This window comes from Buteo buteo, chromosome 12, assembly GCF_964188355.1.
Source record: "Buteo buteo chromosome 12, bButBut1.hap1.1, whole genome shotgun sequence".
Taxonomy (NCBI): Eukaryota; Metazoa; Chordata; class Aves; order Accipitriformes; family Accipitridae; genus Buteo; species Buteo buteo.
Window position 1 is genome coordinate 12,469,511 of NC_134182.1, and position 12,524 is coordinate 12,482,034.

At 37.2% G+C, this 12,524-nt stretch overlaps 2 protein-coding genes across 4 annotated transcripts in view; one reads left to right on the forward strand and one right to left on the reverse strand.

Moving 5' to 3' along the window:
• The window catches only part of PACC1 (proton activated chloride channel 1), a 124,073-nt gene that overhangs the window by 104,922 nt on the left and 6,627 nt on the right, over positions 1-12,524 (forward strand). The gene's annotated exons all lie outside the window — the stretch shown is intronic.
• The window catches only part of PPP2R5A (protein phosphatase 2 regulatory subunit B'alpha), a 47,491-nt gene that overhangs the window by 8,411 nt on the left and 26,556 nt on the right, over positions 1-12,524 (reverse strand). Inside the window, exons 4-8 of the mRNA XM_075042702.1 lie at positions 7,402-7,494; positions 5,294-5,424; positions 5,014-5,073; positions 3,695-3,803; positions 1,253-1,306 (exon numbers count right to left, since the gene is read on the reverse strand). Of these exons, the coding sequence (XP_074898803.1) occupies positions 1,253-1,306; positions 3,695-3,803; positions 5,014-5,073; positions 5,294-5,424; positions 7,402-7,494 (447 nt within the window). The remainder of the gene's footprint in view (positions 1-1,252; positions 1,307-3,694; positions 3,804-5,013; positions 5,074-5,293; positions 5,425-7,401; positions 7,495-12,524) is intronic.

The following is a 12,524-nucleotide window of genomic DNA, read 5'->3' on the forward strand; positions in this document are numbered from 1 at the left end:
CACAGTTCTGTAAACTCATGTCACAAAGTTCTGACTTTGTTACATTGTTGTTTCATTCCACCTTGCAGGTTTTTATGTAATACTATACATTTTCTACTCACATGTCCACTTTAACTGTCAAAATGCCTGGGTTGTTTTATTGCTTGGCTTAAGGAATAAGGCTTACGCAATTCCTTTCTCCTCGCCCTATCCAACAAAATAAGCTCATTGACCAGTGTAGCTGGCAACACTGCAGTACAGGGGGAAAGATGATGCTTCAAGCAGACAAGGCAAATTATAGTCAAGTCAGGTTGACCACCTTCCACCACCTACAGAATAACCTGTCTTCTGATGAGGAATGTCAATACTTAAGTGGCTGTGCAGAAAACAAGCTTCCACTGAAAGACCGGTGATGATCTGTGTTGTTTCCACAAAGCTGTTTTATCTTTTTTCTTTATAGAAAAATTTAGATTTTGCATAAGCTCTTCATTTTTCCGTCACAAAAAGGGATAAAGTATTTAAATATCAACATACCCCTAACGGAAAGATTTCTGATTGTCCAACTAAAACTAGTTTCTGTTCTAGCTGGTCTGACATCAGTCTGTGTCCCCATAAGCTGCTACACTGCCCTGAGCCTGCATTCTTCTTTATGGGCATTGCCAAAGCCCTTGCATGAAGCCCTGCAAACCCCTTTTTAGCTGAGCTGTCAATATGTATCACGGGAGATTGAGTCTGGCAAAAGCCACTGATGCCTGAAGCACCTGCATTAAAACAGCCAAGAGGCACTCCAATAACTGAAGAGACAGAGCAGAAACATTGCATTTGGAATTTCAGAGTTCTTTCTATCTAAATAAAGTGTTGTTATTCTTTTCAACTTTTATTTGGGGATTGTTTATTCCCTAAAATATTTCAACTTTATGCAATAGCTAGGCACAAGCCATCAGCACCAGAAATACTGAAAATTTTAGTTCTTACCAGGAGGCAATACCGTTGTTACATCCTTTTTCATGTGAGGTGATTCGCATGATATCAGTAGTTCAAACTTTTATTTAAATTTGTGCTCTATCTTGGTCACAGGTTAAGAGATAACTGCCCTTTCAAACCCAGAATTTTCTTAATAACTGTTCTAGATTTAAAAGTTCCACCCCCCAAAAAACTCACCTATGGATCATCAAGATAGCACAAATAACACTGCTATACAATTCTAACAAGTTACACTGAAATATTTAGTTGAAATTAAAAATAGAAAAACATTCAACTGAAAAACACTTACAGGCTCTGTTAAAGTTGTATCTTTTTCCAGGAACTGTACAACACAATAGGCGAGCTAGAATGTTAAGTCATACAATTATTTAGTTTAAACAGACACTGTTTAGACATTGCAGCATAACTAAATATCACAACTTATAATGGAAGCACTTCAAATCGGGAGGGGGAACCCAACCCAAAACACCCCTACACGGCCATTTCAAAGTCTTCCAAACTAAACAAAACAGCAATTAAAGCAGCAATATATACAGGCCTGCTCTACCTTACAAAAACTTCCTGCATACCAAAAATCTTCATCTTTTTTTTTTAATCCTAGAAAAGAATTACTTTTAAGCATGACAGGTATTTCCCTAACTCAGATCCAGTATCCGGACAGATTTTTCTCAATATCAATTTCTGTATTAACATGACAAAGCTATCATTTTCAAACATCTATAATGGGGTAAAAAAAGGTGCTATTTTCAGTCCAAAAAAAAAAGTTTAAAACAGATTTGACTGAGCACACATTGCTCAAGTTCTAGAAATCTACAGCATGCAACATTCAGTGTAGAGGTGAAAGAATTTTAACATATTACATGGCCACAAGAGATCAGGCAGCACCTGTCCTGCCGAGTGTCCTGTCCCCAGCAATGGCCAACAACAAATGCCTGTGGAAGACTGTATGAAGTGGGGGAAGCATAATATGATTAAGTCACCAGCATGCTCTCCCAGCCTCTAGTGATTTCTGTCCAGGGTCTTCTCAGGCCAAAGTGTGATATTATATAATTACTTACTGTTTAGTTACTTAGCACATAATTAAGTAACTAAACAACCATACCTCTGCCCAGTACAGAAACCATACAGTAATCCTATTACCAAAGTAGTTACAATCCTAGATTCCAGTAACACTGATTTTAAGAGGTCACAGTATTTTTCATCTCACAATATTAAGCAAAGAAAAAAATTATTTACATGCATTACATATACATTTCAGTACTTAGGATGCTTGAATTCAAGCATTACTTCTCAATTTATTTTTTTTTAATCTGTTATCCCAAAGCAGATAATTACAATGCTGTGATTAAAACAGGTCTAATTTATTTCTTTTACCCTTAGGCTAAGGATGTATATGTATAGATTCAAAAATGCCACACATTAATCTCATAAAATCCCATTATATATATTGTACAGTAATGCTTTATTGTTCAAAGACACAAAGACTCAAACTTAATTCAGCTTTAAGGCTTTAACTTCTAAGAGTAGGCTAAACTTGTACTCTAGTAACAAAGCAACCAGGCCACTCCTGACTGCAAAGCAGATTTAATGCTGGTTTACACCTTCAGGATAATACAAAACCAGAAATACACAGTGCCGAAACTGCACATGGCACTAGTGGTTTACGAAGGGAGAGATGAGTAGCCTGGTCAGCAAACCAAACGCTACTTTCAGGTACACAGTACCGCTGAATTAATAGGATCCTTTCAGGTACCGATGAACCAGATGAAACACATGATAGAAAAAAGGACAGCTTGCTGTACTGATCTACCAGTGAGAATACCTTTGGCAAGGGACCGGTCCCTTTCATATCACTGACTCATTCCATGGAGCAGCCTATTGCATAGCAATAAACCACAAAAACAAGTGATTTAATTAAATTAAAACTTTATAGGAGAATTAGGAATTAACTGAGCTCTTGACTTGATCCTGTTTGTAGACTATATAGTCATAATGATTTCACTTTAATTAGAAACTAATTTCTTTGTATCTTTAGTCTATAAGGAGCTGTATTAGTGAGCTAAGTTAACAAAGCAAGTTTTTAATTAGCCACAGCAGAATTACTTGCAAAGTTTGCATCAAATATATTCAATACTCAAGTGCCGTATGTCTGGAAAGGATATACATTATCCCTCAAATGAAATGCTGAACGTCTGTGTAAAGTATAAGAATGGAAGTCAAATGAAGAACTACAGCGTGTCATGGATCTACATAATTTCTAGCTGATCCAGAGAGCTACTATACATTTCTGCCATTTATACCCAACATTCTCCTCCCCTCTCCATCAGTGGTATGGTTTTAGAAATAAAAAAAACACTTCTGAAATAAGTACCTGGCCATACGCAAGGTTCCTTTACACACAGCATTTAGGTTACATAAAAGGAAGTAATAACAGCACAAGGTCCTGGGATTAAATGAAGCTTCAAGTGTGACAAGACTAGCAAGCAAAAAAGCTTCCCAGTTCAGTTGACATGACTTTGACTGTTATAGTCTTTCACTTTTAATATATGCTAAATATTATCTCAAAATTAACATTTAGACATAAGATCTGTAAGATCTTTTAAAAAAAGAAGTGACTCAATTTGCAAATATTTTGAAATATTGATATTATAAACACATACTGCTTTAAGTTTCATTAGTTTCAAATGCAAATACAAAAAACCCCACCACTCAAAAATAGGCAAAAGCTTACCTGTGCATGAAACAAAGCTAATCCCTTTGCAGTATGCATGGGAATCAGAACTTTCATAAGGAACTGTTTGTGTTCTGCTTTCAGTGGCAGTGCAAAACCATTGATAATACTGAAAACATGAATAAGCAGGGTTTATTTTTATTAAAAAATAATTTTTTCCTAGCAAGTCAAGAATTTCTGTAAATTCAAGAGACACTCCATTTTCTGATTCAATTTCTAAACCTGATTATTTTGAAGCCATAAAATAGCTCTATGTATGTACAACCTTTAAAGCATTGGTATCATGCAAGTTTAGACTCTTGGTAGGAATACCAGAGAACCATAGAAGAAGTCAATTAGATGAGCTGAAGTATTTTTATCATGACCTCTATTAAGTAAAGTCATCTACAGTAAGTCTTGCTGTCTAATTGTAAAGCTTAGACAGATGCATCAGGAAGCTGATCCACTTCATCCACAATCATTAGCAAATTGCAGAGGAAAAAAAAAGTAGATGGCATACAATTTTGGACAGTTTTAACAGTGCTGTTTGAACATTTGTTTTGAGACTGTTGAACAACCTTTCTGTCCAAAAACAAAGTTGAAAAGTTGCCTCATTGATTCAGTAATCTTATTTTTAAGAGTTGATGAGTCGTAGAACAGAAAAAAGTACTTCAGGAAGAGGTTGGGGTTTTCCCCCCCCCTCGCTACATTTTAGATAAATCTGAGAAAATAATGGTATCCCTTTCACTTGATTTTCATAAAAATTTGTTCCACAACAGTTTCACAATGTTTGTATTTTTAGTTAGACCAGTAATATTTACAGAATTTTCTACTGTGAAATATATGTGAAAGTTCTGGAAAAACAATAAACTATTACCACAAAAACCATCGAAGTTAAAAATTAAATTAGTGAAATAATGTCAAAAAAGATAACTAAAAAACCCTAGCACTTACAAGACTTTCCTGAATAGAATTTAAGGAAAACCAGCCTGCTGAAGGTTAAAGCATTTCATTCAGCATGAGGGCAAAAGTTAACATTCATTTTCTGAATGTCATCAGAAACAAGATAAGCAAGAGTAGATATTCCTGACAAACAAGAACTCCTGAGAAATATTTTGCCAGTCATCTTTAAAACTTGCACCAAAAAAAGAATAATTTATAATCTATATCCTAATTTGATATTCACATGGTAACCCAGACAGTATTAGATTATGCAAGTGACTGCACTTCATCACTTGTTACTGTAACAATTCTTTCCCCCCTCCATTCCCAAAGCAAGAAAGATGAAGCAAACACCCACAATATCATTTTGTATTTTTTCTGTGTCAGCTTAAACTTACCTTCCTAATATCTCAAGAAGTTCAGCAACACCATTGAAGTGCTCCGTTTCATATATAAACCTGTTATGAAAAGAGACAACCGTCAAAAAATCAAAACACAGGATCAGAGATTCCAAAGAAATAACCCTTAATAAGCTTCAAACATTTGAAAGCCAGATCACAGACCAAACCCAGCTCTTTTATTTCAAGAGTAAATCACTGCAGACCCAGACCATGAAGGTAAGATAAAATATTCCTCAACCTAGTCACACGCAGACACATACGTACATATACAGCATACCTGAGGAAAATGTTGTTAATCTGTTTCCTGATGAATGCTCTTAAACCAAGGAATTTTCCATAAATTCGATGAAGAACTGTCTTTAGGAAATCACGTTCTCGTGGGTCTTCACTATCAAAAAGCTCCAACAACTTTAAAAATTAAATTGAAATGTATTACATTGGAAAGGCTTAAATTTTGTTATGTTACTAACTAATTTAAGTTTTATCTTTAATTTACAAGTTTACATTAGAAAAATTAGAATCAGTGTAACTGAAAATTTTGTTTGGATGTCAATATTATGTTTTCAAAATAAGATTTTTAATAAAGCTGATTTTTTTTTTTTTAAATAAACCCAGAAGCTTCATTCCCTTCAAAAGTCAGTATACAACTGACATTAAAGCCACTCCTGTAACTGTTATACTAGCAAAATAAAAATGAAATTGTAAGAATGAGATTATCAAACCTTAGGTAAGTGGTTTACACTTGGTCTTTAAGAAATCGGAATGAATCAAATCAGTGTCAGATATTTACAATTTCTTAATTAAAATCCTGTACTGCTCATCTCAAAAAGCTACTTGTGTCTTGAAGGTTAAGCAATAGCATTCCTATACAAGAAATTTCACAGTTAATGATTTAATATGGAGATGGTCATAAAATAAGCATAAGATATGTAATTATTAACTAATTCTCTGCTAATACAGACTAAATGCTGCAATAAGCTAGGAAGACTTTCCAAACGTTTTTTTCTTGTAGAAAGATTTCCAAGGATACAGAAAAGACCACACTCACTTGAAGACATCCAAAGATATTCCAATCCCATTACAGACCATTATTTTAGTTATTTTTTTTTCTGCATGTCCAAGTAAAAGCATATTTAGAAATGCTAACTGTGCTAAACAAGTTAGTAATTTGGCTCAAGCAGTCACTACGCTCTCCTGCTCAGTCCACGTCTGTGAGCTTAGGTATATCTACACCAAGCAGCATAAGGGACTGGAAACAGCTGTTCAGAAACTTTGTCCAGGCTCATTTCATTTTTATATTTAGAAGGAATTTCTCAGGGTCACTACCCACTTTTTTCTGTATATAGCTAGCTGTTCATTGCATTGTCTGTCTTGTACTCTAGAGAAAGATCAAGTGAAATGTCAGGAACTGAAACTCTGCAACATGGCTCTTAAGAACCACAGGTCCATTAGTAAATTGGATACCCACAGCCAATAGCTCAGCTGCAGCTTCAGGCCTAAATTTTGTGGGAAAGTCGAATAAAACAGAGAAGAAAGAAACACCTATTAACAAGAACAGTAAAACTAAACAAGTGGAAATGAAATGCAGTCACTGAAGGTAGGGAGGGAAAGCACCCATTTATGTTTTTACTTTTCATTGCTGTACTGTGATGGCCTGCCAGTGCTTGCTCTTCAGATACTGAGCTTTTCCTTGACAAACAAGTATTTTGACATGGTAAAAAAAAAAACCACCAAGTTAACCTTGGACAAAAATTGTTATGATATTCTACATCCCAATTCCTTGAGAAGTTATATTTAATATGAAATCTCACATCACTTTCTTGGTTATAGTTACTTTGCATGGCTAAGTATGATTTTCCTATGTACTTCCTCACTTGATCTTCCTTCTGTGGTTAACACATGATAATAAAGAGAATGACACTATCTAGTCACAAGTTAGCAGATGTTGGAACACATTTCAAGTACAGTAAGTACATGAATTTTTTACAGGAAAAAAGTTTGCTGTAAGTTTTCCCATGATAAAGCTACGAAAAAACAAACACATAAGAGCACTACAAAAATCTAATTGGCACATTGTTGATTTGACTGGAAGTAAGCTACAAATCATTAAAAACACAACTTGTATTTACAAATTACAAATATCTTGCATTGCAAAGCACTGAGGTTGATACCTGAAAACAAAGGCTTTCTGAAGTTACTAATTACATATAGCCTGTGTAGTATGATGTACTGTTTATTTAGTGTTTGGCAGAAACCACTGTTGGAACAACTAAAATTTAACCCCCTGTCAACACAAAAGCTTTAATATTCTCCATAGCTGTACAGTCATCTGACAAGCTTGAGAGGTGATCTTTAAATCTGGGGGTGAAAAAGCTCTCTACTTACCTGCTGTACAAATTTCTGGTCAATATATCGCTTTGCAATGCTAGGCTGAAAATCTGGGCTCTCCAAAAACCTCAGAAAAAATTCATACACCAACTACAAATATTGAAATGAAAATTTTGAAGTTAGTAAGTACACCATTACACAGACCTTAACCTCCCCCGCCCCCCAAGTCAAGTGGTTCTATTCACATGTGTAAAAGGTACAAAAGGAAACCAAAGCTTAACACATCACTGCTTAATCACAGCCTCTACTGGAATCTACTGGAAGAATTACAGTAAGTATCAAGAACACTTTAATTCCCAGAAGAGTCAAAGATTAATAAATAATCTACTGAAAATATCACTATTAGACAAAAATAAGTTCCAAGTATTACATAGATTCACATTTCCTACTATATTAAGAATTTATTATTTAGAAATAAGTTACCAAACACTTATCAACACTGAGGGTAAAATTACATGCTCTAACATCACATAATTCCTTAAAGAGATAAAGAAAAAAAATCTCCTAAGTGCTCCTGAAATTAAGTTTCAGCTTCAAAGTCCAAAAATGAAAAGTCATATTAAAAAGCTGAATGAATACACAGAAACTTAAGAGTTTGGCTTAACATTAGGTTTCTAGATCCTGGACGCTCAATTCAAACAACAGGACCCTCTGCAGATTTATCTTCAACATCCTTTATATTTTGTAGTATATTATTTCTATTGAGTTCAAGTCCCCATTGGCTATGATCCCACAATGCCCACAGATGAAAAAACAGACAGAAGAAAGAGCTAGCAAGGTAGCTGAGAGAGGCATGAAGAAACCAGAGCACAAGTCCCATATTTTGGGGTTTATCAAAAGTCCAAGACAAAATACTGTACTTCCATAAAAATGGCAGATTTATAAAATGCATGTAAGGCATCTCTTACCTAAGACAGAATTGAGACGACAGATGTCTTAGGTTTAGATACATTCAGGGCTGCTTATATTCTCAATGCCTATTTCTTAACTCCATGTTAGTTAAACAACTGATCAGTAATAATACTAAAATGCAATTTAGATACATAACAACATCACTGACTGGACTTCTAAATAAAACCCAAACAGAGCTGTGGTCATACTCACAGGCATGTATTTCAGTTATTACCACTATGTGTACTTATTAAATGGAGAGCCAACACCTGAGTAATTCATAATTATAATTATGAAGTTCACTTGGGAGAAGTGCTTTTTATCTACAACATTTGAGATGACAGTTACTTATGCATAGCCTCAAGGAGGGTATGCTGTATCTGCAAAGCAGAATCTCAGAAACACAAGTTCCCCTTTGCTCTTTTTTCCCCTCTGACAGACTGCAACAAGAGCTTTTCTATCAGCAGTTTGAATGTATACAAATTTCATGTAACAGAACTGTATCAAACCCCAAGCTTCCCCATACAGCCTTAATTAGTCTTCTGGTGCATAAACACAATAGCACACAGTTGTACAGTAGACAACACAGGACAGAATTTTTAAAAGCTTGGTAATAAACAATCCAATAATATAATTTTAAATATTACCATACTCCATCCTCTGTCTTAGAAAGGTATCACCCATGGCTGTTTAGTAATTTCATCAGTGACACAGACAGTGGAATCGAGTGCACCCTCAGCAAGCTTGTGAATGACACCAAGCTGAGTGGTGTAACTGATGCCTGAGAAACGGGATGCCATCCAGGGGGACCTGGACAAGCTTGAGAAGTGGTCCCACGTGAACCTCAGGAGGTTCAGCAAGGCCAAGTGCAAGGTCCTGCACCTGGGTAGGGGCAGCCCCTAGTATCAATACAGGCTGGAGGACGAAGGGATTGAGAGCAGCCCTGCGGAGAAGGGCTTGAGGGTACTAGTGGATGAAAAGCCGGACGTGAGCTGGCAACGTGCACTCGCAGCCCAGAAGGCCAACCGTATCCTGGGCTGTGTCAAAAGAAGCATGACCAGCAGGTTGAGGGAGGTGATTCTGCACCTTTACTCTGCTCTGGTGAGACCCCACCTGGAGTTCTGTGTTCAGCTCTGGGGACCTCAGCACAGGAAAGACATGGACCTGTTGGAGCAGGTCCAGAGGAGGGCCACAAAAATGATCATCAGTGGGATGGAACTCCTCTCCTGTGAAGAAAGGCTGAGAGAGTTGGGGTTGTTCAACCTGCAGAAGAGAAGGCTCCGGGGAGACTTTATTGCAGCCTTTCAGTATTTAAAGGGGGCTTATAAGAAAGATGGACACAAACTTTTTAGGAGGGCCTGTTGCGATAGGACAAGGGGTAATGGTTTTAAACTAAACCAGCATAGATTCAGATTAGATATAAGGAAGAAGTTTTTCACAATGAGGGTGGCGAAACACTGGAACAGGTTGCCCAGAGAGGTGGTAGATGCCCCATCCCTGGAAACATTCAAGGTCAGGTTGGACGGGGCTCTGAGCAACCTGATCTAGTTGAGGATGTTCCTGCTCATTGCAGGGAGGTTGGGCTAGATGACCTTTAAAGGTCTCTTGCAACCTAAACCATTGCATGATTCTACTGATCTTTTTCAAGCTAGTACTACCTAAATTCATTAGTGGCTTGTATTGAAATGGGAAACATATGGCTGGAGGGAGGCTATTGGCACAACTTCGTAGGGATTAATTTTGGAATTAAATTTCATTAAATATTTCTGTAATAAATTCCTATATCAAATATTTCTGTCAGTGACCACGACAAAGAATAGTTATGTGTGATAACTGCTTAGACAATGACACAATATTGGAAGCTACCACAGGGGGAGCGGGGGGGGGGCAGTATGTCAGGTTATCAGTAGGAAAGGACCAGTTGACCCTGAAGGCCTGGAGTGATAAATACAGGATGAAACTCAAGGATTGCAAAGTCACAGTTAGAGATCCAAGAAAAAGCTCTGCTAAGCATTTGCAAGCCTTTAAGCTGAGAAAGGGTTAACCATAGGATGACTAAGATCCATCTACACAATGAAGCCATGGACTGATGAAATCCTGGGATATTCCAGGAAGATAGTGACAGTACAGATAGAGATGCATAGCCCTACACATGCTGGAGGAAATTTATTCAAACCTGAAATGATACAGAGAAGGAGCCACTAGAATTGTCCTGGGATAGAGCACCTTTTACAAGTGAAGACTAAACTGGCATATTTTGTTTTCCCTAAAGGACAAGGGGAGGAAGGACATGGCTTCTTTCCATAAATAGATACGGAAACTGCGATAGATAGACATCAAGTAGTTAAAGCATAATGCTGTAACATCTTGGCACAACCTGTCCAAGACCAAGTTTAGGGTATCAATTGGGATCAAAACAAAGGTACATCTCTTCTATAAAATAGAACGAGTCAATATTAACGCAAGATTCACAATATATATGACAAATTAATCAGTTACATGTCTCATTTCTAATGTAGGGAGAGTATGCATTAGTAACCATTTGAATGCTTCACATAAACACATGCAATTCTGGAACCACAATTGTTGCTATTGTTCTTAAAGAGCTTTCAGAAAAACAAAATGTAGTGCTCAAAAATACAGTTTCTGAGATGTATCTCAGGGAAGTTATGTGCACTGAAGGAGCATTTATGCAGTTCTGATGCTTACAGAATCATGTAGCTTCCTGATAATTAGTACCACTGCTCCTAGAACATGTACAGCTGGTAAAAGCATCAAACAACTTCAGAAATCCTTGGAAACCTTGGGAAATCCATGAAGCTTCAGAGGCATTTCAGGAAGCAAGCTGCAATGGCTGTTTCTGGCTAGTCAGCCTCTCAGCCTCTCCCTTCTCCTGTATGCTAATGTTTGCAAACTTAGAAGCATAACAACAACGATCAAGTAGGGGGACAAGAATGGGTTCTAGCCAACAGATACCAGATACTGGCTGCTCCTACCTTAAAAAAAAAAACCAAAAAAAACCAGTATGCTCAACTTTCTTGAGTTTAACTGAAGCATTACCATTGGAAATACTAAATCATGGGAGAACTGTTGGATTTAGGTGTTCTGGTTCTCAAAATTGGTCTGCTTAGGTCAAAGAGCTATGAAATACAACTCCTATTACTTTGGTGATTCAATCTTCTTTCTTGCAGAGACCACTAGAATATTACTGGTTTAAGCTATCAATTCCACCAAGTCTGAAACTCCCCAAACTTCAAAATACACAGTAGCTTTAACGCCAACCTGTTCAACCTAGTTGGGCTATTACAAGCCATCTTAGGTATTTGCTTTAAAGCAATGTCTTTCAAGTGGCACTCGTTTTACTAAAGGTCTAGAGTCTTTTGTTGTGACTACACACACTGGTAATTTACTAAGCCATTTTCTACCATGGTATTTTATAGAGAAATGCCAACAGATTCAACCAGAGAAGAGTAGAGATTCAGATTTGTTTCCTTTTCCCTCCCAGAAAACTGGCTACCTGACTGCCAGATTAGGATAAAATTCCGAATTTGTTTGTAACTGAGCAATCACAAATCACAGCCAGCAAAACATCCACCCCCCTGCCCCAAGCAGTTCTTTAGACTACACCAAAAGTAATAATGGGGTTGGGGGGGGGGGGCGGAGGAATAATGGGTGTGCACACCCCCTTCCTTCATACACAAAATCTGACACTTCCAGCAGCTTTGTGCTCCTGGATGGCAATTAGCAAGTTATCAGACTCAAGTCTTCTACCATCCGGTAGCACATGAACTGTAAAATAAAGGAGAGGAAAACACAAACCGTTTCCACTGTGCTGTAATGAGCAATCTATTCCAAGGACAGGATGAACAACTGATGCAGGAGAGGGAAATCCACAGTGATCAGGCAGCCTGACCAAAACTCATTTAGGAAAAGGCAAAGGAAAAAGTTGAAAGTAAAATTTCAAATAATACCAGGGGCTATGAACCTCTTTCAATTTCTCTTAGACAAGCCTAAAGCAAAAGTGAACTGGTTGCAGAAAGCACAAGTCTTTTTCTATAAAAAGAGCTATAGTTTACTTACAACCTAAAGTGAACGAAGCTAACATTTACAAATTTTACTCCTGAGAGACAGGGGCATTTTGAAGTCAGATGATGCCGCTACTGACTATAAGAGACATTTGCACAGCCCTTGCACCCTCCCACCCCTACAAAATCAAGCTTCTCATCTAG